The 27,442-nt window shown below is 32.2% G+C and overlaps 1 protein-coding gene and 1 long non-coding RNA gene across 12 annotated transcripts; one reads left to right on the forward strand and one right to left on the reverse strand.

The window, feature by feature from the left end:
- On the reverse strand, window positions 1-27,369 carry LOC111427516 (adenylate cyclase rutabaga). 11 transcript variants are annotated; one of them, XM_071194057.1, is made up of 21 exons: window positions 26,999-27,369; window positions 19,255-19,917; window positions 16,088-16,237; window positions 15,309-15,427; window positions 14,391-14,502; window positions 13,678-13,964; window positions 13,170-13,314; window positions 10,701-10,862; window positions 9,664-9,744; window positions 9,040-9,120; window positions 8,390-8,575; window positions 7,242-7,520; window positions 6,934-7,187; window positions 6,641-6,881; window positions 6,022-6,403; window positions 5,666-5,965; window positions 3,779-5,612; window positions 2,733-2,892; window positions 2,629-2,646; window positions 2,310-2,562; window positions 1-2,204 (listed from the first exon to the last, which is right to left on the reverse strand). In XM_071194057.1, the coding sequence occupies exons 2-21, from the start codon at window positions 19,804-19,806 to the stop codon at window positions 1,864-1,866; spliced, it is 5,937 nt and encodes a 1,978-aa protein (XP_071050158.1). In that variant the 5' UTR covers window positions 19,807-19,917; window positions 26,999-27,369; the 3' UTR covers window positions 1-1,863. The 11 variants fall into 11 exon arrangements, with proteins under 11 accessions (XP_071050158.1, XP_071050156.1, XP_071050162.1 ...); XM_071194055.1 differs by having other exon boundaries at window positions 6,022-6,388; window positions 10,701-10,886; XM_071194061.1 differs by having other exon boundaries at window positions 3,992-5,612; window positions 10,701-10,886.
- On the forward strand, window positions 20,832-21,717 carry LOC139428953 (uncharacterized). The gene is made up of 3 exons (XR_011639632.1): window positions 20,832-20,950; window positions 21,026-21,398; window positions 21,498-21,717. It is a non-coding gene; the product is annotated as an uncharacterized lncRNA (long non-coding RNA).
- Window positions 27,370-27,442: the final 73 nt, after the last annotated feature.

Here is a 27,442-nt window from a genome sequence, read left to right on the forward strand (position 1 = left end):
TTTAAATAGTTAATATATTTATTTTATTTAACAAATTACAAGAAACACTTTACAGATGTATCTTGTTTTCAATAAATAATACTAAAAAGTAATAAGTGAAAGAATAAAAGATCTATGCTTAAACATAATTCATTGTAAATTAAACGGAACGAAACAGAAAAAAAATGGTACAACACAAAACAACATGTAAATAAATTTCGTTTATATTACACAAGTAGTATTTCTATGTATAATTAATAATAACATCAAGATCATGTTTATTTCTCATCCTTTCTTTTTTTCTTATATACAGAGATGTTTAAACAAAACTAATCATCACTGTATAAGTTTTCGTTTAGATCATAAAAGGTTGGTATCGTAATAATTATAATAATATGATTATATATCATTTTGCGATCACAGAAAATCATAACATAAAATTGCACTCGATCAGATCAAAAAAGGGAAAACGTAGTTGTATTGATATTAACGATTTTTTTAAATTATAAAGTGATATAAGGAAAAAAAGTTTCTTTGGTATGTTAATTGTTTTTAAGTAATAATTTTTTAGTTGATAAATAGATTAGAGAGCTGCTAAATGTGAATAATATCGTTTTCTTCCAGTAGATCTTTAAATTTAAAATCACAATACGTAATCAGTCCATTATGATGAGAATTTTGTTACTGCTTTAAATACTTCAAAATCTAATGTTGGTATCCATGAAAATTAAAAAAAAATAATATCTAAGAATCATATTTAAGTAATAAGAATTATCATTAATTTAATAATTTATAATCGTCATCTATATAGGATGATTTATCTACTTTTCTTTGAATCATCCTAATAATAATTAAATGTTCTGTACAAATTAGCTTTTTTTTTTGTTGTTGCTGCTTCTTTACATAATATTGATATTATTTTGTATGATATAATAAGTAAATATGAATTTGTATGTTTATTATTCACAATTTTTTTAATAGAAAAAGGGTAAATGTCAAAAAAATTAAAATGTCAAAAATGAGGTCTGTCAAAAATGACAACTCATAAAAAAATACTATATCTTTTTCTATTAAAAAAATTATGATTTATTTAACAATTGACTGGTTTAAATGAAAATTCGGATTCTATTTTTTGTATTTTTATAAATTATTTGTTTTTTAGATTTAATTTCTTTCATATTTAATGTTACTTTGATTACCTTTCTTTTTCATCTATTGATATTGTTACAAATATCGAAAATTGAATTGTTTCGTAACGTACAGAGGTCTTTTCTTATTATTTTTTTTTCTTTGATAGGTGGTGTATAGTAAAAATTTTATAAAAATCTTAATACGAGTATCTTTTTACTTCTAGCATTTTCATCAAATCTCAATTTGGGACATTATTTTGTTTTTTCTTTAAGTGCTAAGTATTAGAAATAGATATTTTAGATCATTATAATCAATTGAGAATTTGATTTAAATCGCATCAAAAAACAAACAATGTAAGGTATAAATATAATTACGATGATTACTTTTTTCTCTTTTTGTAAAAAGATGTTTATTTTCTTATTCTCTTTTCTTAATTTTGTTATATTTAACAACCATCATTTACTTTTTCAAAAAAATTAAGTGTCGAACTCAAATATAAATAAAATTGACAATAAAAAGTAAAAAATGGCGGTTTAATTGTTTTAACTCTCTTTTTGTATTCATCTTTTTTTATTTAAAGAGGCACAATTAATAAATCTTTTCATCTTTTTCTCCTTTAAATATATTCGAGTACATTAAAAATCGAAGTTTTTTCCCCCTCACAATATTCTTAATTTATTCTTGTTTCAATCTGTCTCATCCTTACCAGAAATTAAAATTAAAGATGTATAAATCACTTGGTTATTCTCACTATTACACGTCACTGTCCGGATCGGTTTCGCTACGCGGTTGCCCAAAGTTTCTCGTAATGCTTTCGCTCATCGATCGAATGTTTGCCAAATGTACGTCACTCGACGGCGGCATCGAAAAATAATTCAAGCGATGCTCCAAATCGGGTACCGCGTTTAAATCGTCGTCCGTTCGATAACAATTGTCATACTCCGAGTCGTACAATGCACTCAATGAATCCAACGACATCATCGCATCCGAATCGAAAATTCTCGACGAAGCTCTCGATGACATCGAAGTGTTATCGTCCATGTCACCTTCGTGATTATGATCGTTATAAGCTGAATTTACATCACTTAAAGCACCTAAAAAAAAATTATTAAATGTCAAACTGACAGTTAACATGACAAACGTCATCTTGACGGTTATAAATATAAACGATAATTTATATATTATTATGATTTAGATACCTTCAGCATCTGTTAATCCCGTTTCGTTAATCATAGAAATATTTTCTAGAGCCGGATCATCAGTAGTATACCCAGTACTTTCTCTATCATTTAATAATGGTTCTGAAGCGCCTTCAGCTTCGTCATCTTCGCTCCATTCCGATTGACTATTTTCGGTTTCTTTTTGTGTATGATGTTGTTCCTTTTCGCCGTTTTCAATGTTTCTTAATTTTTCCTGTACCTTTTCCTCTAAGAGTCGCTTAACTTCTTCTTCCTGTATTATTAAATAAGTGAGATTATACGAAGAGGCGGGCCGAAAAAAACGGCCGAAAATGTTTACCAGTTCTTTATCCACATGCTGCTTGCACAAAGTTTTCACAGCATTTAATGACGATAAAATATTAACTAAAATGTTATTAAATTTCATTTTTTTTGTATCCTTACCTTAGCCGCTTCTTCTTCCATTCGCCTTTCATCTCGCTCAAAACTTTCTAAATCGGTATCATCATCAGCAATAACAACGGGCCGACTTATTTGCATATCACAGTCATTATTTTCTAAGTCTACGTCGCTCAATGTCATGGAAGCAGCGTTTTGTTGACATCTACAATTAAAAAATTTCATTACAAAATTTGATTTTTTCAAGTTATATTTGATTTATTTAATGCAATGAAATGAAAAAAAGCATATTTTTTTTATTTTACCTGTGAATGCGCGTGATGTTATCTATTTTTGTCTAAATTATTTTTTTTTGCAAAGCGTGCCGGAGAATTGCGCAGCAAGGAGCAGGAACGTGTTTTTAATAGCATTTTAGTTAGTTTATGTGATATTTTAAATAAATGTTAAAAAAGTTATTATCTGATTTTTATAATTAAAATTAACCTCTATAGTACCTGTCAAAACTGTTGTGAAGTTGGCAACATTATTAAGGAATTATGTCAATTATGTTATGTCAAGTTTTGACAGCAATTTGTGAAAAATTTCCTAACCTCAAAATTTTTGTTATTCAAAATGTGATCAGAAATAAAAAAACAACAAGGACAATAGAATCTAAGAGGAGTGGTACATCCCGAGATTAGGTGTACAAATGCTTAATTTATTCTATTCGTGTTTTGTAATTTTGTTAGTTCTACTTTTACTTCAATAATAATGTACAACAATCTTGCGCTGAATAACAACTAAAACTAGAGCTAACACAAGACCTAGAAACATTTAATTGCGCATCTTTTAAGACGCCTAAACCTGTTGTAGCAGTCCGTTTAGATTCTGTCGTCTATGAAAAAGAACCTAAAATTGATAAGGATCCTAGGTAATACCAACATAAACCCTAAAAATGTGCCCGACAGGTGTTATATAAAAAAAAAATTACCACATCTTGATAACTTTTCAAATCAGATAACCAAATGAAACTTAAAAATAAATTAAATTAATTGTATTAAAAACTGTGTATTAGTCTTGAATTATTTATTTTGTTGTTGTTATTAAAATACCTGTCTAACGGTGATATTTTAATCTGCTTATGCGGTTCAGAAGGTCCCGGTGATGGTGCCCTTTTTAACGACCCCTCCTTGCTGCTTGATCCTCTCGGCGGTGACATGCACTGAAGTGTAACACTTCCGCTGGGGTTCACCCGAAGACCCAAAGCGAGCGCCTGAATGGCTGCCAAACCAACTTGGTGATTGTTATTGTTACTTGGTGCGTACCTTACAAGTGGTTCAAGAGCCAAATCTTTACACTGCTGAACCAATTCTAACTTTGGCGGGATATTTTGCAGTAAATTCTGTTCGTCTAATAATTTTTGAATTTCCTTTTCGAATGATTCTTGATGTGGGTGATGATGGTGGTGATGATCTTCGAGATTACTCATTTTTAAATTGTTCAGATTAAAATTTGGTGATGTTTTATGATTGTTCGATGAGGATGACGGTGAGGCTCGATGTCTTCGGATATCTTTTTTATCGGTTTGAGAACAGCCGTCGCGTTTCGTCGATTTATCACTATTAAACGTTTTAAAATCTTCTTTAAGTAACTCCCTGATTTCTTCAGCTTCTTTAAAACTCGGCGATCGTTTACAATTAATCGAAGACTGCTTATTACATTCTAAAATTGAATCACTGTCATTACGAACTCTTTGATGTTGTTTTTCTAACGTTTTTGGTATTTGTTTCTTTTGAACAGCACCATTCACACTTGAAGTTCGTAGCATTAACATTGGCTTTTGGTGTGGGGGTCTTGAAAATTCAAAACTTGCACAACTTTCACCTTTGCAACTTTCTGAACCATCTAGAACAGGAGGACTGATTACTGCTGATGAATCACCACCGAGTGTATTACAGGTATTAGCCAAAGCAAGTACAGCACTAGGCGGTAAATTGTTAACACATTTTGTACGTTCCGTTGATGAGTTACGTAATGAGCAATTCGGTGGGATGTAATCTAAAGAAGCTCTTGGGGAAATCTCCGGGGAGGAGCAAGGATTTACTTGGATATCGGATGGAAATAGGAATTGTTGAGTGTCGGTTGGAAGTGGTGGGGAAACACATGGTGAAGCATCAGCATCCGTCGTTCTACTGTAAGATTCATCGGAACTACTTATACTTGGAGAATGATTCAAAGAAGAAATTTCATCAGCTGATGAATGTATTCTTTGAGGTGCGTTGTTGTAAACCCCACCGATACTTTCATCGGAATAATGTCTTTGTAACGGACTATGTCTTCGAGTGTGTAAAGGACTACGATTTTGTAAAATATTACTTTTCGTTTGCACCCCCAATTTATTTCTTAAAAATTCGGGTGTGTTTCCTTTTTCTGGCGTTTTAACATAAATTTCATTCATATTGATTTGTTTTCGGTTGCGCCCCGGGCTTTCTTTTCCGGGGGGTTTTGGTAACGGCTTTAAATATGGTTTAACCTCACTCATAACGGTCACTTTATTGTTCGTATTTCCGCTTTCTAATAATTTATTATTATAACTAATATTGTTATTATTTCCTCTTGGCCAAGGTGGTGCATATTTCATCATATCTGGATAATGATTTTTATGAGGCGGAAGTGGAGGTGCGGGTAATTCATCATCCGATTTTTTCATTTTCACCGGCTTTGGTAGTACACAAGATGGTGGTAAAAGCGGTTCATTTTCGCATCCGTCACGGTGATTTTCTCTAAGCGCTGGTAACCTTATAGCATTTCTAATACCTGAATAGTTATCCTCCCTTGAATTTTGCCGCGATTGCATTGAGGTTTGATGTTTTCGATTTCCGTTTAATTCCGCGTGATGTAAAAGCGCTAAAGGTGTTGCTACACCACCATATAAATTATTGATTGCTACAAAGAAAAATTAAATTAATGTGAAATCAAAAAAATTGATTTAAATTTACTTGTTGAATTTCCACTTCTCATACTGTTTAATTCCTCCACTCGTATTGTACCTGGTTGTTTTCGATCGATTAAAAAATATGTGGTCATATCACCTTTTCCTTTCACTTTCACTTTTCCTCTGCATTGAAATTCGTAGGGATAACCTTTTAAAACTTGGTAAACTTCTTCTGTTACTTGTGTATGGTTGGGAAGCCCTGTGGAATCCATTCGACTTGCCACATTAACAGTGTTACCCCAAATATCATATTGAGGTTTTCTTGCACCTATAACCCCAGCAACAACTGGGCCAATATTTATTCCTAAAGATAAATTCATTCATCATTAAATTATTTATTACATAAATAAAATAACTTACCCACTCTCAACATAAAATTATTATAACTATTTTCGTTAATATTCAAAAGCCGATCTCTCATGGCAAAAACAAATTCGACCAACGTACTAAGATGTAACCCAGCCGTACTTTCATCTTCGTCCAAAATTCTTGAATCCGGCATAAGTCCAACTGCTGCCATATAAGTAGAACCAACCGTTTTGATTTTATCAATAGCTTTAAATCGTTCCTCACTTAATAAATCGTCGAAATCGGCGATAATTTCATTAAGTAATCGTAAACATTCAACGCCTTGATTATTACCATCCAATTCCGTGTAAAATTCGTGATAATTAGTTATCGAAGCAAAAACCACGCCAACTCTTGAATAACTTTGATGGTACAATTCCTGCGATAGAGTGGTCTGTAATAGACAAGTTGTAGCCGGTTTATTAGTGTCCCTTTTTTACCACATCAGTGCCCCATTTATAAAAGAGAACGTGAAGAAGAAAAGAGAACAAAAATTTGTACTTTGTGTAAAGAAAATAAGATGCAGTAAAAAAAGCACATTTTTCATTATCTATCCAACAACAAGAATTTTGTGTTTTAAAGAAGAAAACAAAAACAGAAACTGAAACATGCAAAATAAAATCATTATTACCATATTATTTCTAAATTGGTTATCCAAAAAATGAGTTGCAACATGCGCCGGAAGTAAATTAAAAAGAATCCGTTTGTTCGAATGCTGAAGAGCGTCCATTTCACGTTTCTCTTCGTTTGCTTGAACTTGCCATAAAAAATCTAGTCGAGCCGTCCATTCAACTTGTCTTCCATGGATTAAAACAGCCAAAACGAAAATTAAGACTTGAACAACGCTCGTTACGTGAGTTGGAATTTTCGCTCTAAAGTAAACTTAAATTAAGTTTTTAACTTGTGAATGTTGAAAAAACATACCCTATTCTTTGGTCGTAGCAATAAAAAAGATACGAATGCGACACCTCTATTAACAAAACATAAACCGTGCACATAACAAATAACAAACACGCTTTTAAAAGTACTGGAAGTCGTAAAAATAACGCCACAGCAAAATAACCGAGGGCGCATGATAAAACGATGTATTGAGGAAGCGGGCAAGCTCTATGATCACCTTCGAAACTATCCAAAGTTATATTGTGACTAATACAAGGTTCTGATGTAATACAAGTAAACTAAAAAATATTTTAATTAGTAAAAAAATAATACAACACAAAATTTAAACTTACCACATTAACTTGAGCTACGGTATAAATTAAAACAATGGTAAACATGGTTATTGCTAATCTTAGCACAAAACTTTGTGAAATATCCCATAAAATCCATCTCAGTCGTACAGCTAATAATAAAATTAGAACCGCTGAGATCCAAACGAACGCCGTCAGAAATAGAAGAAGTAAAATTATGGTTCTTGGTAAAATTACGGCTTGTAATGCGCCCATTAAAACTAATAAAACTAAAGCGCATGCTAATGAAGAACTATATCCAACATCCAAATCTTCATGATACTAAAACAAAAATTAACTATATAATAGTATATTATATATTTAGTGTTATATTAAAATTTTGATCCATTTAATTTAAAACTATAATGTAGTAAAACCTCGATATAACAGATTAATACTAAGATTGCTATATCCCAGGAATAGGTGCACAGTTCGAAGGCCCGTTCGTGACGTCAAGCATGGGTAGGCAACAACTATTTCGCATTTTGCATTAGCAAATGCTTAATTTATTCCATTCGTGTTTTGTAATGTTGTTAGTTTGAGACTTAATGTTCATAATATAAAATGAAGATCTTGATCGAGTTTAGCTGTACATCTCTTAAGATGGCTAAACCAGAATGATTCTAGTTCTAAGTCTAGTGTTAACACTCTAATTCGAAGGGCAAAATCTAAACTGCGCCGCTCGCTACGGTATCATCTTACCATTATCTGTCGATCATTTTGCCACAAACAGAACCAGGAATTCGTCGCTAAATATTATGTGATCCCATTCATCGATCCAACGTTGTTCTTCTTGGCATCATAGATGTCTGGCTCATTTGTGAAGTTTCGTCAAAGAAGACGTCGTAAAGGTCGGTATGAATGGAGATGATTAAAAGATAAAGTTCGTTAATACCAATTGCAGCCGAAGAACGAAATCTGTCTCTAAGACTCATTTGTCTAAAGCGACCATCTTCGCGTTCGTTAGTCGCTCGAGAACGTCCGCTTGCAAGAGGACGACTACTATTGAAGTGTTTCGATTCAATCTTCGACTAATATCACGAAACGGAATACCTTGCGCTAACATTCATATTTAAATATACTGATGTATTTTATCCTTTATATCGACGTTTTACTGTATTTTAAATAAATCAGTAATTTTTGTTATTTACCTGATTTTCTTTTTCACTATTTTTAAATTTTAACGTAAACAAATTAACGTGCGTAGATTTTTCCCTGTCAACACTTCGAGCGTCAATGGCTTGTGTTAAGTACTTGTTAACCCTATTGGAGGGTTGATGATAGACGCTGGGGTGACGCTTCTTGAAGGGTCTCTTGAATTTCTCCGAGACTTTGTTCTACAAAAAAACAAACAACAAAACGCAATAAGTAATCGATAAAAACACGAATGAATCGAAAACTTGGAGAATCAAAAAAGATTTTCAGCAAACTTTGGTAGGTTTTAAATAGTAGTAAAGCCAAAAATGAAGCGACTATAGTTTTTTTAACACGTAAAAAATTCGCTGCAAGAAAAAAAATTAAGATTAAAATTTTTTTTTATTTTAGTTAATGAAATGTACGAAGCACTTTCATGCACCAAAAATTGTTTTTTCTTCAAAGGCCATCAGAAATAAAATCAAAAATAAATTAAAAAGTAAAAATTCAGATCAAAAAGATTTTTTTTTCTTTTCGGAAAAATAGTGTAAAACGCAACACTAGAAATGCCAAAAAAAAAGGAAAGTTAAAAAGAAATTATAAAAAAACTGTAGTAGATTTTCAAGAATATTTCCAATCATCAATCAAAAAGTGAGCGTTAACTCACATCCGTCTCAGCGGCCGTTGAACATCCGGCTTCGAAATCGCCGGATTCTTCACCGTGAAGCATTTTCTTGAACTCTAGCACCTACAAAGCCATTTATGGTACTGGTTTTTTTATTTGTTGTTCAGATGGGTTGGTGTCAACACAAAGAGGTGAACACAAATTATTTACACTTATTAAATTTCATTATATCAGAATAAAAGCAAAAAATAACACATAAAACTATGATCTAAACGATAAAAGAAAATTATTGGAGTGGTCTGCATTCGAATTTCTCGCATATAAAATAATTTCCTGCGTGTTTATCAAAGTTACACACATATTGAGGTGTTTTAATGACACAGAGAACAAATTTAACCGCATTATCTATAAATTATTTTATTTTATTGCTATCAGAGACATTAAAACACCTGTATATGGACGTTTCAGTCAAACAATGTTATCTGAATCGTCCTGTATATGCGAGAAAGTAAAAATAATGAAAAATTATAATTTAAGAACGTGTTAATAACTTTTCAAGGAATATTGAGTGCCCTGTGATGAAAAAATGCTAATATATACTTTATACAGAGTGATTCTTTTTTTTTGTAATTTGTGAAAGCGAAGCAGGCTCAAGTGCTGACTCACTTTGCTCTCAACCGCCGTGCTATTTGCTGATTGACTCGTTGAAGAGGAATCGGCGTGAAGCATCCGTTGCAGATCTAGTACCTATAAGCGTACACAGTTACAACCACAGAGAAACGACATCGAGATCACATCACATAGAATAATTTCTAGTTTTTTTTCTAAACCTAAAAATTATTTTAAAAAAATTAAAACGGGTGTTAGTTTCAAAAATATTAAGAACTAATAAAACTTACCCAAACACATTATTATTTTATCAAATTTTCGCTACTTACACGACGATAAACGTTCATAAACTCTGCTCGTTTCGTGTACTTTTTCGATTTTTCGAGCGGGAGTTTTTTATTTTTTTATTTGTTTCGAGCAGAACACCAAAAGACAGACAGTACCAAAAGACAGAGAGAAGAGACAATGAGTGATAGCACTTACCGCGTCCTAAAAAGCAAACGTGAAAAATCATGCGATTAGAGAAAATGGTTTTTTAAAGAAGCTTTTTAAATTTTAAAAAGGTATAAGAGGTAGAACCGTAATGTATTTTTGTTAATATGACATCAAACTTTTTCGGAATACTTATACTCAATTTTAAAAACTTTATCGCCTACCGGCAGCAAAAACATATTTTATGCAATCCAATTGCGGCAGTAAAGTGACACTTTGTGCTAGTGTGCTGGTAAACTATGTATTTTGCGGCAGGCAAAGTATTTTTTTTAAACAAAATCCCATATTAACAAAATACATTAAGTTATTTTCAAAAAAATACAAGAAACAAACACCATACATATACAGCACGTAAGATTGTAAAGAAAAAAAATATAAAAGAACAAGAACGTGAGGTTAGAAAAACACGTGTATCAAAAAAATCTTGTGCACCAGTGCTTTATACATTTAAATTATTTTTAAAAATAGTGCATAATTAAAAAAATTACTTCTTAATTTTGTGCGGTACATGACGATAAAAACATCACCAAATTTATTTTTTTATTATTAATAATCTTAAATTTTTTTAATAAATTTAATTTATTTTTAATTATTTTTCTTACCTTCCTAGCATTGGCCGTCTTAATATCCGAAGATTGCAACGCGATGTTCGAGAATGGCACCTCCATCGAGTATTTTATCGAATGCAGCAACTGCACGACGACGTTCGAAACATTCTTGAAGCTCAGCTTCCGACGTTGTCCAGGCCCCATCACCGAGCGAACCTGAAGCGTGTTGAATAAGAGTGGCTGGAAAAGATAAAGACGAACGCCGCGCACCCGACGAAAAACGATATTTGTTAGTCGGTGTTAGAGGTTTTTTTAATTTTGTTTTAGAATTTTAAAAGATGCAGAAGAAATAGAAGAAGAAGAAAAATCGATAACTTTTTATCGATTAGTTTTTTTTGCTGTGGCAAAGAAAAACATAAAGTAAATATTTTAAAACACGTTAACAACATGCATTATAATAAAGTAATCGCGTCTCTTGATTGTATTTTGTGTGGGCTTCAAAGCTGCTGTTGCTGCCGTTGAAATTTAAACTCGCCATCAGTATGCAGAGGTTTCAACGTGGGTTACTTTATGAATAAAATATCCGGCAACGAATCCATTTCATTCATAACCTTGTTGTAAATGTAAACATTATTTTTATAATATTATATTATTATGATTAAAATATAAATATATATATAATTAAAAATTTATGGAACTATAGAGTACTAAGATCTTCATTAAGCTCTCTTATCACCTTGCTGCTAAATTTATCACATTAATAAACACAACATTAACCAAAGTGGGTACTTGAAATGGCTGTAATGTTTAATTTAACAGGATGCTGATAGTAAAAGTGATCCTAAACAGGATTGTATAAAAAGGTCAATATCTTGATTTAATATTAGATAGCAAATTACAACATTAATCGAAGTAATTACCAATATACTTATGATTTTTTTTAAACGTGACACCAATTTTGTATACTGGTTTTGTAGAAGTCCAATTCTGAACTATCCATACCATACAATTATTAAAAGACCAAAAAAGGTAATAATATTCTATCCACAATATGAGTCAGTAATGATTGTTTGACACATTTCCAAAAAGGAGAATTCAGGCTGTTATCAACTAAATTCATATTTGTTCACGTTTGAAAAACTTTGGTTCTGCTTTTGGATTATGTTTATTTGATGTCTTAAGTTTTTTTTTATTATGGCGAGAAAATGATATCGGTTAAGTGCTCGCCGCCAGAATTGATGACCATACGTACCCGATTTATGGTATTTTCCATCACTCTTCACAGAACATCTAGCGGTAGGTTCTCGCATTCTTGACGGACATTTTCTTTGAGGGCTTGAAGAGTTTGAGGTTTGTGAACATAGATTCATGACTTCAAAAAACGCCACAAAAAGAAGTCTAGAACGGTTAATCGGGCGATTTTGCCGGCCAGTGCAAATCGCCAAATCGAGAGATAAGGCGATGCGGAAATGCAATTTCGGTTGTGGCTCGTGCAGTATGCGTCGTTGCTCCATCCTGCTAGAACCACATGTTTTCTAGTCCCAATACATGAAATTCAGGACGGAGAAAGTCGTTGAGCATGGCTCTGTAGTGCTTGCCGTTCACAGTAGCAATATTCTCAGCAGAATGGCTGTTCCGGGGGCGGCCAGATCTGGCAGCATCTCGTGTTGTCCCAGTTGGTGTCGGAAAACCGAGAAATTTGCGCCGAAATTCTTGTTGCAGGCATTAGTTAAAATTTGAAAGTTTTTTATCGTTCGTTCGTTCGTTTTGAATAAACATAAAAGGAAATTCCACGAGAAATGAATATATTGCAGGCTTATTGATCTCTTTTTTTTTGTATAGTCCTCGACTTAATTGATGTACCCTGAATACACATAATGAGAGTTGTACTCTATTTTTACTATTTTTTAGTAAACATAACTGATTTCAGTTCCAATTAAACCAATTAAGAATACGTTATTACATGTTTTGACAAACAACATTTTAAAAATAACTCAATAAATTGATAATCTTTTCTGATTTTTTATCTATTTCTCATTTGAATAAACTCAATTTGAAGGACATAAATGGGGCGTGGTATAAACGTCGTTAAAAGGGTGCCACGCGCGGAGAACATCGATCCAATCCCAAGCATATTTTACATTGCCAGGACGGAGGTAAACAAGCGACGCGGATGTTCAACACTTCCGGTACGGCGACGACTACATTAGCACCTCATGTCATATCTATCTAACTACACCAATAGTTAATTTCAACGGCAGCTTGAGAGCTTTTCGAGAGGGAGGGAAAGCATGTATCTACGTAATATCATACCAAGAATACACCAGAAGAGAGAAGATTCAGCAAGAGAAGAGAAAATCATTTCGAAAGAGAGTAAATTATAAAAGAAGCTAAACGAATAATATTTTCTGCGTTTGTCATCATTTATGTTCTGCAGAAAGAAAAAAAGGTGATAACAAGTTAAGAAAGAAGTAGTTTTGTTAAAAGCAGCCTTAAATCTACATAAATTAATGAAACATATACCTTTCTTCTTCTTGCCGGTGGAACAATAAAATAAGTAGTAACACAATGGTCCCTTAAATATTGATTCCTAGTCGAACCCATTCCGGCTTCAACCTCATACTCCCCTCCCAAATAGTCCAGAGTGGCTTGGGTGATGTGAACACGCCTAAAAAATTGAAATTCAATAACTTTATTATTTAGAGCTGAACGTGTAAAATTGAGTTACGCGATGTCAATCACGGCAGCAATTAGAATTCATTAATTAAGTTCAATCGGAAATTTTATTGAAACAGAATCCTGACATAAACATCATTTTGTAATGGTATTAAAACCCTTTAAAACTTGAAATAAAAACTATAATCGAGAAATGTTTTTTTATAAACAACATAAGCTGTTTAGAAGATAATAATTAGCGTAGTGTAACGAGTTTTACGCCGATTAAATTTCAAGAAACACAAATCTCTTTAAAAATCTACAATTGTTAGGGTTTAAATTTCAAAACGACAGCAAGAAAAAAGATATTTTATACCCTGGTTCTCCGCCGGCTTCCATATTATTGGCAAGTGTAACATCATTTGACCAAACATCGTATTGCCATTTCCTAAGTCCGAGCACGCCGCAGAGTACTCGTCCGGAATGAATACCGACCCTCATGTTAAGTTGAACGTCGGTGGCCTCAACAACGCTGGCGATCGCGTCGATCATATCCAAACCCATTTCCACGGTGCAATGAGCGTGATCCGAACGCGGTTCCGGCAAACCGGAAACGCAATAGTAACAATCGCCCAGAATTTTGATCCGTAAACAATGATTTTCCTATTTAGGGTTAAAAATAATAACTTTAAGTAACTTCAACGTGAACTCTAACCTTTATAAATATCAAGACCTTTTCAAAGATAACCGTTTTAAAAATTTATTTTTATAAAAGTGAGGTTAATTTATACAAATAAGTCAATTAATTGTCAAGAAATTGACGTTGAATGTAAAAAATTTCAATTTAATACCAACTGTAATAAAAAAAAATTAAACAAAACTAATTAACCACATATTTTATTAATATTAATTTTTTTTAATTATTTATGGTTAGATTTATTATTGATATTAAATTATAAAAATTAAATTTATAAAAACCACCTGCCGATATATTAGAAAACTGTAATTAAAGCTGCATTTGATAGCTCGACATTAATTGTGAAATATTTTCAAAAAATTATAACAAAATTTTTTTTGAGTTTCACTTACGTTTGCCAGTTGATCAAATCGCCCAAAAAGTTCGTTTAAAAGTCTGACTAATTCTTGGGCGGTACATTGCGACGCTAAAACCGTAAATCCAACGATGTCCGCAAAAAGTATACTGTAAATAAATAAGTGAAAACATTATTTATACAAATTGTTAAAATATCGATCGGATTTTAGTGTATTATTGAGGATATTTTAAAGTTTATACGTTAAATTAAAAGATTTAGATTTTAATCGCTATCATTTCATAGAAGGGTTGAAACACTCAAACAAATCTCTTAATCGTAAATCTATTTTTAGTTTGAAACGAAAATGACTCACACTCGTTCGCCACTCAATGAATTGTGCTGAATGTTGAATCACACGGTGTTTAAATTTAAAATATGTATGTACGCGAACCAGTTCGTGTTTTAATATCATCTTTTGTTTAGAAAAACTTTTAGGATTTAACTAATAAAAACTTTTCCCACACAGAATAGTTATATTAAATCCATTTTATTGTTTGGCTTGGCATATTGATAGAGTTCATGGCAAAATAGAGGAGTTCGTTGCTGCAGTAATTAACGGTGGAGTTATTAACAACAATTGCGGACGTTATTAGCTCGCGGTTAACATGCAGTGAGAGATACACAGCGCTTGATTCCTATGTACATGGGAGTATTGTTGTTACCATTCCTTCTATTTAATCTGATCACTTTATCTTATAACTTCCGTTTGACGTTAGCGTGAATAATAATTAATCGGCCCAAACCACAACACCTGTATATTACATTTTAGTTACACAAGAAACAAGTTTGCATTAAAACACAATTCGGTGGTAATAATACAAATTAATAATCATCAATATAAATACTATACCAAATTGATTTGGGACATAATTGTTTAGAAAATGTTTTTATGATGTTTATTTTGCTTAATTACCTGACATTTTCGTGTTTTTGAATGTAGATTTTATGGAATTGGCCCTCAACCGGCGATATGATATCATTCTTCATTTCCATTGCGACGTGTTGCGGAAGCACCGATAAGAGAAGTCGTTCCTATCAAAAAAAATAGCAAAGTAAACAAAAATATATTAAGAGCTATTAATACTCATTGTGAAATTGGTATCAAAACGTAAATAACTACGCAAGTATAGTACATACAGATGCAACGGAGTTATAAATTTCAAACTCTATGATGAACGAAATCGGGAGAGGAAGGGGGTACCAAAAATAAGCACACATTATTATTATTATCGTTGTATACGAGCTGCGGAGAGTGGGAAACACCATTTTTCAACAGCATCGTTAACGATTTTGAAATTCTGGGGATTCAATGTGAACTATTTAAGTTGGTATAGTTAAGCTTTGGTTGCACATTTTCAGTCGTTTCGCTTTAAAATTACAATAAATGCTTAACGAAACACTATTTTAAAACATTGTTTACAACCGTGGCCCAACGAATTGATGGTTTATTACCAGTTTATTATACACGCTGTCGAAAATTGAACCGTTAAATTTATAAATTTATGATTCATTTGAAAATTTACAAATTGAGTTGTTCTCGAATGTGATTTATGATAATATTATAACGTTAAATAAATAATAACTTTTAGAGCTTAGAGGGTTATGATTATATTTTTTATAATTTGACATTTTATGAAGTGTCAAATATCGGATACCAACTGAAAAAATTACATTTGTTATTTTTTATCTTACCAATTTTTCGTTTTCATCTTCCATTTCTAAACGTGCCGCTATACAATTTCTTGTATCCAGAAATGCTTTTCTTTGAGCGTGTTCCATTAAATTGTGCATAAAAATTCCAACAACGTTTGCACAAAAGAAGACCAATACGTTTGCAGATAACTGAAATCGTAAAGAAAAAAAAATTAGAATAATGTTTTTACATAACTATAAATTGAGGTTAGAATTAAGGAACAAAGTGTATCATTACTAATGATTAAAATTTGTATTGTTTCTTATATTTGAACCTTGTAAATCTTCACTTGTTGTGTAAATCTTATTGTAAAGTATTCAAATAAATAAGCCAGTGATTTTGTAGATGCTAAAGGCTTGAAGTCGATGCTACAGAAATGATTGGGTTTATAGATATTCTTGTTATTACTGGGCATTTAAAAAAAATGAGGAGAATCCATAGCTTATCATAATTAAAGCGCAGAACTATTTATTAGACAATAATGAGTAGAAACAAATTTTTTTCTATAATGACACATATTCGGTTAGACGATCTTAACACCAGATCTGAGAGAAAGAAAAATGATAAATCACAAAGGAAGAGTTTGTTGACAACATATTTGCGATGATTAGATGTCTGCGCGCGTTATAACTACCACTCACGAACATTTTTAGTCTTAAGTGCGCTATGTGTCTCGTATATGTTGCGTAGCACTGCCGCGCAAACATTCATTGCTCTAATGGTGCTACAGCCCGCTCCGAGTCTTGACCTCCTTCAGTTTCTTTCCCCAACCATCTTTATCCATAGCCGCTCTCTTCCAGTTCCTAATGCCGAGGATACTTCTCGCGTCCGCATCCGTCTCACCCTACTATCTCTTTCTGGGTCTTCCTGCTGGCCTGCGTTTGGACACAGCTTCAAATGTTTTTTTTTATTATCACCGATTTTTTAGTCTGAGCGAAATCACTGTCATTTTGAACACAGTCATTCTCTTTCTAGTTTTTTAAAATTGAATTGTCACACCAAATAACGATCTCTTTTGAAGGACTTTTAAGAAACAACCTGTAGTGTTATTACCCCTACTATGTCTTCATATCAGGAGCATATGAGTGCTAAATATCTCCAAAATTATTATATATTCATTAGTGTGTGCAAGCAGAGCATGTTAGAACGTCAATGTTAGAACGTATTTGCGACGGTGTCATTCTCATGTGGTTAGTGGCTGCTTTTCTTTTGATTGTATAGATGATAAAATATTATTTCTGAATAATAACATTTCAAAATAATCTAAGAAACAGGTCACAATCAAAATAAAAGATTTTTTAAGCCTCAGCTCATTTCTTCGTTTTTAATATTCTATACCTTCGAGAAATTTTATGTACTTAAAAATTTAATGTACTCTAAGTACATTACATTTCACGGAGGTACGGAGCTGTTTTATTTATTTCCATCACATGCGGCTCTACCATAATATATTATGGATCTTTTAACACCTCCAACTTGGAAGGAGTATTTTCGGAGTCCAGGAAGAAATCATATGAATTGCCACACCTTAATAGATTTATACATAACACTATTATTTATGAACTGCATCAACTTTTTTAACTTAAGTTGCACTCAAGATGATTTAATTACAAACAAATAATGTCGCTTATTGTTTTCCGTATTGGATGTTCAAATTAGAAAACACAAGATTTGGATATAGTGAAAGAGTGTGTGATTGAAAGAGGGTGTCTACAGAGTCTCATTAAAGAACGCGATTGCATCAAGATTACATGTTGAAAAAGTTATACCACTACTCGCTTTTTATCCCAGACTTAAATGCAACAAGAAAAGCAGCGTTAGAGAGATATTTTAGAAAGAATATAAATTTTTTGTATCCCACAATTTGGTCTGGATTCAACTGGACACAATTAATGAGAAGTTAGGTAAATACACAAATTGTTGACAAAATAATAAACAATAAATATTACTCAATTATCTCTGATTAATCTCATGATAACAAGCCTATCCAAATTTATCTGCCGCCTATCGCGGAATTATACACTTATTTTTTAAAACTGTAGAGAAAATGCAAGACAGAATCCGTGAAGGTGTCATGAAAGTTGATTCTGCCCTGTTCTGCATTCTGACATTAGCAGACTGTCAAAATAATACAATTTTTTTGATATTTTGAAAATGGAAAGTTGGAAAAGTAAAAAATAATTTTGATTGCGCCTTGAATTTAAAATCAAATTTAATTCCTTTTTAGTTACACAACCAATTCAAAACACTTGATCAAAAAATTTTTTTTTCGGGTTATAGTATAGCCATAAATACTTTTTTGGAAACTTTCAAAATCCTCTTTTGGCACAACTCCACGATACGTGTAGCCAAAAATTCGTTAAAATACGTAAACTATTTACGTTCGTAAATTTTTTCCGAGTTAAATTATCTTTAAAACCTATTTAAAGAGTAAGTTCCTCTCGAAATCGTTAAAATAGCGTTCGTTTAAATTGGGTTTACGGCCTGTTTAGTGATTTTCCCCGTGGATTTATGGTTTGTAGAAAAACAATCGTTGGTTTTACAAAATCGACAATTGTCGATCCTTTCAGGATTTCGGGTTCGTAAGATTTTCGGGCACCGATCCAAGAAACATCGAGATCTCTCCTTCCATTGGAACCTAACGCAATAAGGCTTCTCCTCAATGATCGATGTTTATACCGAAGTCGTAAATTAAATTAGAATTATATTACTCGTTTTCAAAGATATTCTTTACATTTGTATTCTTTGTACTTCATTATAAGTTATGTAAGAAATATGTATCTTAATTAATGCGAAATATAGGTCAGGTTTAAACTCGTTTCAGGTCCAAAGTAAATAATAAATAAACTACGTTTCATCGTGAGTTCGTGTAAACATAGTGAAATTCAATTATTTTTTAATAAAATTTTCGATTTAATAAAAATCGAATGTTTCACTCAATTTATTTTAATTAAAAATTTAAATCAAACGTAAATTTTTACGTTGAAATATAAATTCACTTTGAAAGCTCTCGCCAAACTTAATTTCATAGGCATATTAGATTAAAAAGGGTATGTTTCATTTTGACCCTGAAAGGGACTCTAAAGCAAATTAGATTTTAGTGACCCTTTTCAACGTTAATTAAAATGCAATAAAAATAAGCTTTTAATGAATTGAAAAATCTTACCTGTTGCCAAATCAAATGTTGAAATTCTTTCGCCAAAATAGTGCTAACACCCAAATGAGCTCCACAAATGAAAAAACCAAAAACTCCGGCAATCCAAGTTTTCAACGGCATCATAGCGTAAGCCAAATAAACAACGAAAACGACGTGCCAAGTTCCTTCTGCGGCGACTTTACCCTGACTCGATGGATAAACCGGAAGCGCTAAGGCGCAAAAGGTAACCAAAAAGAACAGGACAACGTAACAGACCCAAAGTAGATACGCATCCTGCATAAGTTTCGTGTGTAAGAATCCCAGGAGGATCGCAAACAGGATACAATGGGCCGCGTTGTAAACCACTTGCGGTGTTGGCGGTTGAACGTAGAAAAGGCCGAGATTTGCCAAAACGAACGTTAATAAGACGAAAAGACCGACGACGGCCGTCACACTCGAATGTTGTAATTTACAAATGTAACGTTGGTATAACATTTCGAGTTCGTCGTTTTCAAAACGATGTGGATTTAAACAACGGGACATCACCCCCGGAGATGTCATCGTTTTTACACTGTGATCCATTTTAATTTAGACTTTTATTGTATGTATTTTTTCTATTTCTTCTATTTTTTCTTCAGCTCGTTTTCATCCGTTGCTTTTTAAAATGGAACAACGCCATATTGACGATGATTTCTGAAAAAGAACAAAAAAATTAAATTAAAAAAGATCGAATAAAATTAATATACCCAAATAAGAAAGACAACACATTTTTGGATAATTTGAAATTCCAACCGCAAATTCTTAAATTTAGACAACAATAACTGTCAAATACCAAAAACATTGATTAAGCCACAAGCCAAGTTAAAATATAATCCGTTAGATGTCGTTAAAATGGTATCCTTAGAAACATCATCGGTCGCTAAGCAATTTGAAAATCGGCCATATTGTGAATAATAAAACAAATAAACGTCAAACTTATTTGTAACCTCTGCAAAAAGAAATGAACTGTCAATATCGATAAATGCTGCGTTTTAACGCGAACGTTGACATTATCGTCGTCTGCAAACAATGAAAAGGCCCCCCGTCTAATTATAGAGTCGAGAAAGGGACCTGTTTTCTTATTGCTCGATTTATCGCCCGTCGAACGCGATAAACGCGTTTCCGCAGCAGTATAAGAAGGAAATTCGTCGCTTCGAAATTCGAACGACAACAACCCAGATGAAGTGTAATAACTGCAGTTAATACAGCGACCGAGTACGAAGCAAAGGAGAAGGAATTGAAAATACCTCCTCCCGAGACTGGTAATAAACTCTCAAATGAAATATCCGACGTTCCGAGACACACAGAGAGTGATAACGGAATACAAACAAGTCGTAAACCAAAAACCCCATTACACTACTATTCCTTTATGTTATTTTCTTTTGCTTTTTTAATGTTAAAGGAGCATATGCCATCAATAAACTTCGTTTTTTTACCTTTAAGTTAAGTCGTAAAGTTAAAAATATTAAACATCCGGTTAGATTTTTTTGGGTTGTGTTTTAGCTTGATTATTTTACAAAGTTTTAAAAAACTCATTTTGGTTTGCTTACTTTTAACTAAAAATATTATTTGACAGCTGCCAACATCTAAAAAAGCTAACTTCACACAGATGCAATTCACTCCACTCATTTCAACAAAGCTTTTCAAAAATTAACGCATTATAAACAAAATTATGAACTAAGATGAGGTAAAATGCATTATATATAAAGTTATTTTTAAAGAATTCCAGAAATGAAAAAAAATCACGTACTTTTTTTTGTAGGTTAATTTAAATGACGTAATAAAATTGTTGTTGAGTTGCACGGTGGCTTTAGCAAGTCTCCTTGCATAATCCGAAGGTTAACGTGGCATCAGGGGCAGGATTAAAAATGGCCCAGACGAATTTTCATCGCGTGCGCGCCTCCGTCGGCGACGCCTAATTTATACCAAGTTTTATGGTCTATTCAAACGTAACATTGACCCACTATTTCAGTTTTAGTTTCGTTGATTTCCATCTACTGTGGCATTGAAAAAATAATCATCAATTTAAAATCAATGGATTTATACCTGATTTATACTTTTCCATTTGACATTTAAAGTGACAAGCAAAAAAGATGACAATGATGAATTTTGACATGAAATGTCATTAAGAATAAGTATAGTATTTTTAAAAATAATTTTTCTCTTATAAAATCAACACCGTTACGTTTTTACGAAAAGAGCCCTCTTTTAAGGTTAGCCCTTATTATTTTTAGGAAATCATTCAGGTGTTGCCAGTTTTGATCTGCGAGGCATAAACCCTCGGATCGGGGCCGTTTGTCTTTGTACCGCAGAGGAGATTCGAATACGCTCGAGTAGATATTTGAACGCGTGCCGTAGCTGCTCTAACTCGACCCTGTGCTCTGCCGAGCGGGATTTTATTGCGATTCCCTAGAAAAATCTTGAAAAAATTAATTTATTTTTTTAAATAAATTTCATTCGATTTTAAACACATTTTACATCCACATTTGAAATTATTACCGGGAATTTCATATAATTCGCAATATATGAATGCAGTTTTAGTAGATGAACCATAGTTCAAGCTACTATGCACTTGCACTCTCCCACATAAAATGCGACATATGTAGCTTTTTTTCACATTAGTTCTAATTTTAGTTCAATAAAAATATGCGTATTTTATGCCAACTAGCGCTACTTACCAGCCATGTTAAGAGAGCTACGGCTAAACGAAATGTTTCTAGTATTAGTCTAGTTTTATTTGTTATTCAGTGCCAGATTGTTGTATATTTTTATTGAGCTATAACGGACACTGCGCTCTCCGTATTGATCCGTTATATCGAGGTTTTACTGTAATCTCAAATTATATTAAGTCCTGTTAGATTCTACTGTCCTTGGACGTGTTGCATTTTATAAGGGACAAAGTAAGTAGGTACGCCCTGGTTTCTATGAAAATATATTTTTGTATATTGCATCTTAATCGCTCATGTTAAATAATGTTCTTGGGGAATTTGGAGTTTGAAATCAGTCAGAAACGATTTGACAGGGTTGTGCGAACAAGCTTTATTTTTTATAAAAATTTTTGTATTTATTTGTTTCACCATGTCGAGTAGCTTTCCGTTGAAAGGAAACCTGAAAAACGTCACATTTTTCCGCGATGCCTTTAGCTTGAAGTTTATACCCTGCAAATACGAAGGGGATTTATTAGAGCTTCTTTGTGCCGTTAAAATCACATTTTCCTTCGATTTTCAATTCCCCTTTAAAAAAAATTCCTCTTCATACAAAGCTTTTTTCGCAAATAGTTAATAAACGTTATAATTATTAAATCAAAATCATTTAAAATGTAGAAATTTCAGCGTTTTACTTAAAACTGTAAAAAAGCTAAAATTGAAAACGCTTATTGTCTTTAGTTTAATGGATATTTAATTTTAGACTGTGAGTTTGCCTGCTTTGTTGGTTCGTTTTAACCGAAATTGTGTGAGCACGTTTCAATTAAGGTACGCTTATTTTAGCCGACACGAAACCATTTTCCGAGTCCAAAAACCAATCCAGATTTAGAACTTTTTAAAGAGCCATTAAAAAAATGTATCGATTGTATTTTTTAATTACGAAAGCTTTCGTATTTGAAATTAACGTTCAAATTAAATCATTCGATAAATTAATTTTCTATAAAAGAAATTGTAATCTTAATGGACAAATAATTATTTTATTTTCGTTTATTTTAACCAAAAAAGATTTATATTTAAGTCTTTTTTTAAGTATCCAGTTGATTAGAAATAGATTCGTTAATCACAACATTCCGCGTTATTTAACTTATTGTTAGTATTTAAATTAAAAAACTACCTACACGTGTTTTAGTTTGTGTGCAAACATTATTAGTACTGTTATGATTTTCCACTAAAAATAAGATTCTTTTCGCGGGTTATTTCGATGGCACCTGTTACGTACTCAGGCGGACCCTGTCAAAAATAAACTCAAGTGGGTGTAATGTTATACTTCTTGCTATAAATTTCACAAGAAATTCACAAAAATAACTCTTAGATTTAACATAAAGAAAGAACGTTCCACAAAATTTTATTTTAAATAGTTAGAAACTTTCTTTTTAAATACACTAGAGGAATTTCTTCACTAATTTAGTTATTTTATTAATTTTAATTATTTTTTGACAGATTTGCGCTCAAACTTTACTCAAAAATTCTAGAAAAACGGCCTGATAGAAACTTTCGAAACTTCCTAGGTCTAGGATTAGTTTTAAGTTTCGGGTTTAGCCGTGCGTAAACAACAATTAAAACTAGAACTAACAGTTCAGACGCACGGCTAAACCCTAATGTTTCTAGTTCTAGGTCTAGTGTTAGTTCTAGTTTTAGTTCAATGAAAAATCTACAACAACCTAATGCTGAATAACAACTAAAATGAGAGAAGAAGTAAGACTAGCATTCTGCGCGGCTTATAGAAGACTCAATTACTTGAAGAAAGTTTTAAAAAAACTTAAATTCTTTATGAAATCCACGAAATCCTTTTGCAATATATTACAATAGAGTAATTCATCTAGGGGCGATAAATATTTGCTTGATCTCCTCTTTAAGAAAGAGAGACGGAACAATTTAAAACATTGCGGCAAAGGATCGGTAGGGAACAAAGGACATGTAACGAACATAACACCCACACTTAATTATGGATCAGATACTTGGACGATGTTGGACAAGCACAAATCGAAAATAACAACAGCAGAGGTACCTACGTAAGATATTGGGGAAAACCAGAAAAGATAGGATACGGAACAAGAACATCAGAGAAGAACAAAGCTTACACCCCCTGGTACAGGAAATAGGGGGAAAACAACTAAGTTGGTATGGTCATCTGGTTCGAATGAAAGAAGATAGAGTGCCTCAAAAAATGTTCAACATGAGGCCAGAAGGAAAGAGAAAGCGTGGTAGCCCAAGAGCCCAATAAGAGGGAGAGATTGAGAAGATGGTTAAAGGAAGAGGGAAGAGACTCGCCGAAGTACGGACTATGGCCAGAGATAGGAATATGTATAAAAGATGGATCCAAATCCCAACATCATCACTGACAGTTACCGATATAGGTTAAAAGGTTAAAACGTCAATTCTTGACAGTTTGTTCACATTGACAGATTTATTTCATTTGAATTGATTTTTCTTTTAATAAAAGTAATCAAAAACTTAACTCGTATTTTATAAAGTTAATTGAGACGAAGGTGTTTCAGTTTGTATAACGTGAAATCGAGCTCCGAGAGAGGAAAAACTTAATTAAAACCAATAATTCACTCTCCCGCCGTCTCGGCAGTGGTTTTCATTCGAGCATACCATGTATACGTAACCGGCAACAACTTTAAAGTTCAAGTTGATACGTAACGAACGTATGTGTCATATGCATCAACGTGTTACCAACACCTACATTGTTTGCAACAAAACTCATTGAAAACGTTTTACGTAACCGAACTAATTTCAATGTTATATACGCCATAAATATACGGAAATTATAAAGCTAAATAACACTCTATCACGTTACATGTTTTTCTTTTATTATTAATAGATTATTTATGGAGACTCGAGATATTGCACTTGGGTGGTGGAGTTTGCTAAAATAGTTTGTTATTAAAAACACGTTGTTCTACGTTTGGGGTGAACGGCATCAATCGAGGGCAATGCACACAATATATAAACAAGAAGAAGCGTTTATTTTGCTTTAACGCTTATAATTATGAATTAAAACATGAAGGCGAATCGATTTTTTTAGTTTGACGCTTTTAATGACGTTTATTATGACATTAAAGAGGGAAATGTCAAATGATTAAATGTCATTCTAAACATTTTTTTTAATAAAACGTTAATCTGTCTCGTTGTTGATAAGATTTTCTTTTAAATCGTAAATCTCAATATTGATTTAAATTTCAATTCCAAACCAACATTCGTCAAAAGAAAATTTTGATTTAGATTTTATTGACGTTTGTAATTCATCTATTTTAATGACGTTTATATGACATTAAAGAGGGAAATGTCAAATGACAAAATTTTTCTTTTAATAAATTCTAACTGTTTCTTTGTTGATAAGAGTTCCCTTTAAGTCGTACACCTCAATATTGATTTAAATTTCAATTCGAAACCAGTATTTGTCAAAAGAAAATTTCGATTTAGATGCTACTGACGTTTGTTTCGTCTATTTTAATGACGTTTATTATGACATTAAGGAAGGAAATGTCAAATGACATTTAAAAGAAATTTTTAATAAATTCGTGTATTGTTCTTTGTTGATAAAAGTTTCCTTTAAATCGTATACTCAATATTGATTTAAATTTCAATTCCAACCCGGTATTTGTCAAAGGGAAATTCCGATTTAGATTCTATTGACGTTTGTGCGATCCGAAGGATGCATGTCTCTGAGTGTTTGGCTAAATGCCAAAATGCATATTATTATTACCAAACGTTTTACCGACGGCGACGCCGTTTAGAGCATTGACCAAATGTAGGTTAGCAAGATAAGACCGTGACGTGCACGGTTTCGTTATAAAATTAAAAAAGTTCTTGCTCTGTATTTTATTAAGATGTTTTAAAAATTTGTACTTTGATTATATAATTTTTGAGTATAACTCGTCTAAGTAAAATATTTGTACAATTTCCTACAAATCCCTCAATGTATTTACACTATTATTTCACGTCACTTTAACATCTTATTTGAAAATTCGATTTTCTCTTAAGTTTGTTTATTTATTTAATTAACAAATTGTGTTGATGTCTTTATAAACTGATTTCTTAAACAATTTTATTCACTATCGGAATAAGATTAATCTACAACAAAGAAAAATATATAATCAATAAATATTAGATGAAAATCCAAAATTAGATTTTAAACGTTAATGTGAACTAGACACGAATAGAATTTAGACGACTCGCTCTTGGCCCAGTCTTAGTTAACTTCACATTCTAAATTTATTTATTCCAAAACAAATAAATATCCATTCTTTTCAATTACAACCAATAAACTAAATCGTTTAATTGACCTCATTTATTTAAATGAATTATTTACGACTGTGTTAAATCAAAAATAACTAAAACATCTTATTCGAGCCATAAATCCAATAACCAGGTTATGTTCACCTTTCAAAATACCAAACGGTAATTATTTAACAATTATCTTATTTTACTTGTTTTGGCAAGACTATTTAGAGGTTGCCTTTATTTTAATTTGTCTTTATTTACAAAGATTTGAAGATAAGAAGAATATTACATATTTTTATCAGGTTTTAAGTCGTTTTAATCTTCTCCTATCAACCTTTATCGTAAATCATTGTTTTACTTTAATGGAGATACTTAAAAAATCATTTGTGCATTCCATAATTCCTTAATTTCAGGATAATTCTCTTTATTTTCATTTAATGTTATTTTTTCTATCCAATTTCCAAATTAAAGTGAGGTTATGTTTCTGTCATAATTTGATTATGAATTTGAATTAACAAAAAATGTTACCAACCTAAAACATTTTAAAACAATATTTTAATTTACTTAAAATAAACCGCAAAAAATTTCACCAACACGATTAATTTTACTAATTAAGATCTAAATTAAAAAAACATAAAAATTTATTACTTCCGTTACTACTCTATCATTATTTACTTTAAATACCACTTTAAAATGCGTGGTAACCATGGTTCAAGGCCTTCTAAAACGTCCTCTAAATACGCAAAAACCAACATACAAAAAAAAATACAAAAAAATAATTCAAATCAATAAAAAATTACCTTTATAAAGAGAATCCCTCTAAGAACTGCTAATATTGAGAGATTTCAAATGCTTGAAACTTGAAAGGGCATTGTCCTATTAAAAACTCGCGTAAAAATTCACATTTTATCAACGTAAACGAATGAAAACTGAGAAAAAAAATCATAAAATTCACCGCGTTCAAAGAAGGAAGGGTGTATCCGTAAGAAAAGGGTTCGCGGTTAACGGGTTTTAGAATGACGGAAACTCGGCCGGTTGATATCTTGCGATTTCCGACGAATTTAACTTTGTCCCGTACGAATCGCGCATTGCACTCGTACAGTTTCATTTACGAAAACCGATTAAATTGCGACTGCACGCAATCGTAACCGCATCGTGTCGGTAACTGTTCTATACAAAAACAATGCGATTGAACGCCACTGTATTTTCTAGTCATAAACAAAGATGGAAAATGGATTTCCCGA

Source organism: Onthophagus taurus, chromosome 2, assembly GCF_036711975.1.
Source record: "Onthophagus taurus isolate NC chromosome 2, IU_Otau_3.0, whole genome shotgun sequence".
NCBI classification, from domain to species: domain Eukaryota; kingdom Metazoa; phylum Arthropoda; class Insecta; order Coleoptera; family Scarabaeidae; genus Onthophagus; species Onthophagus taurus.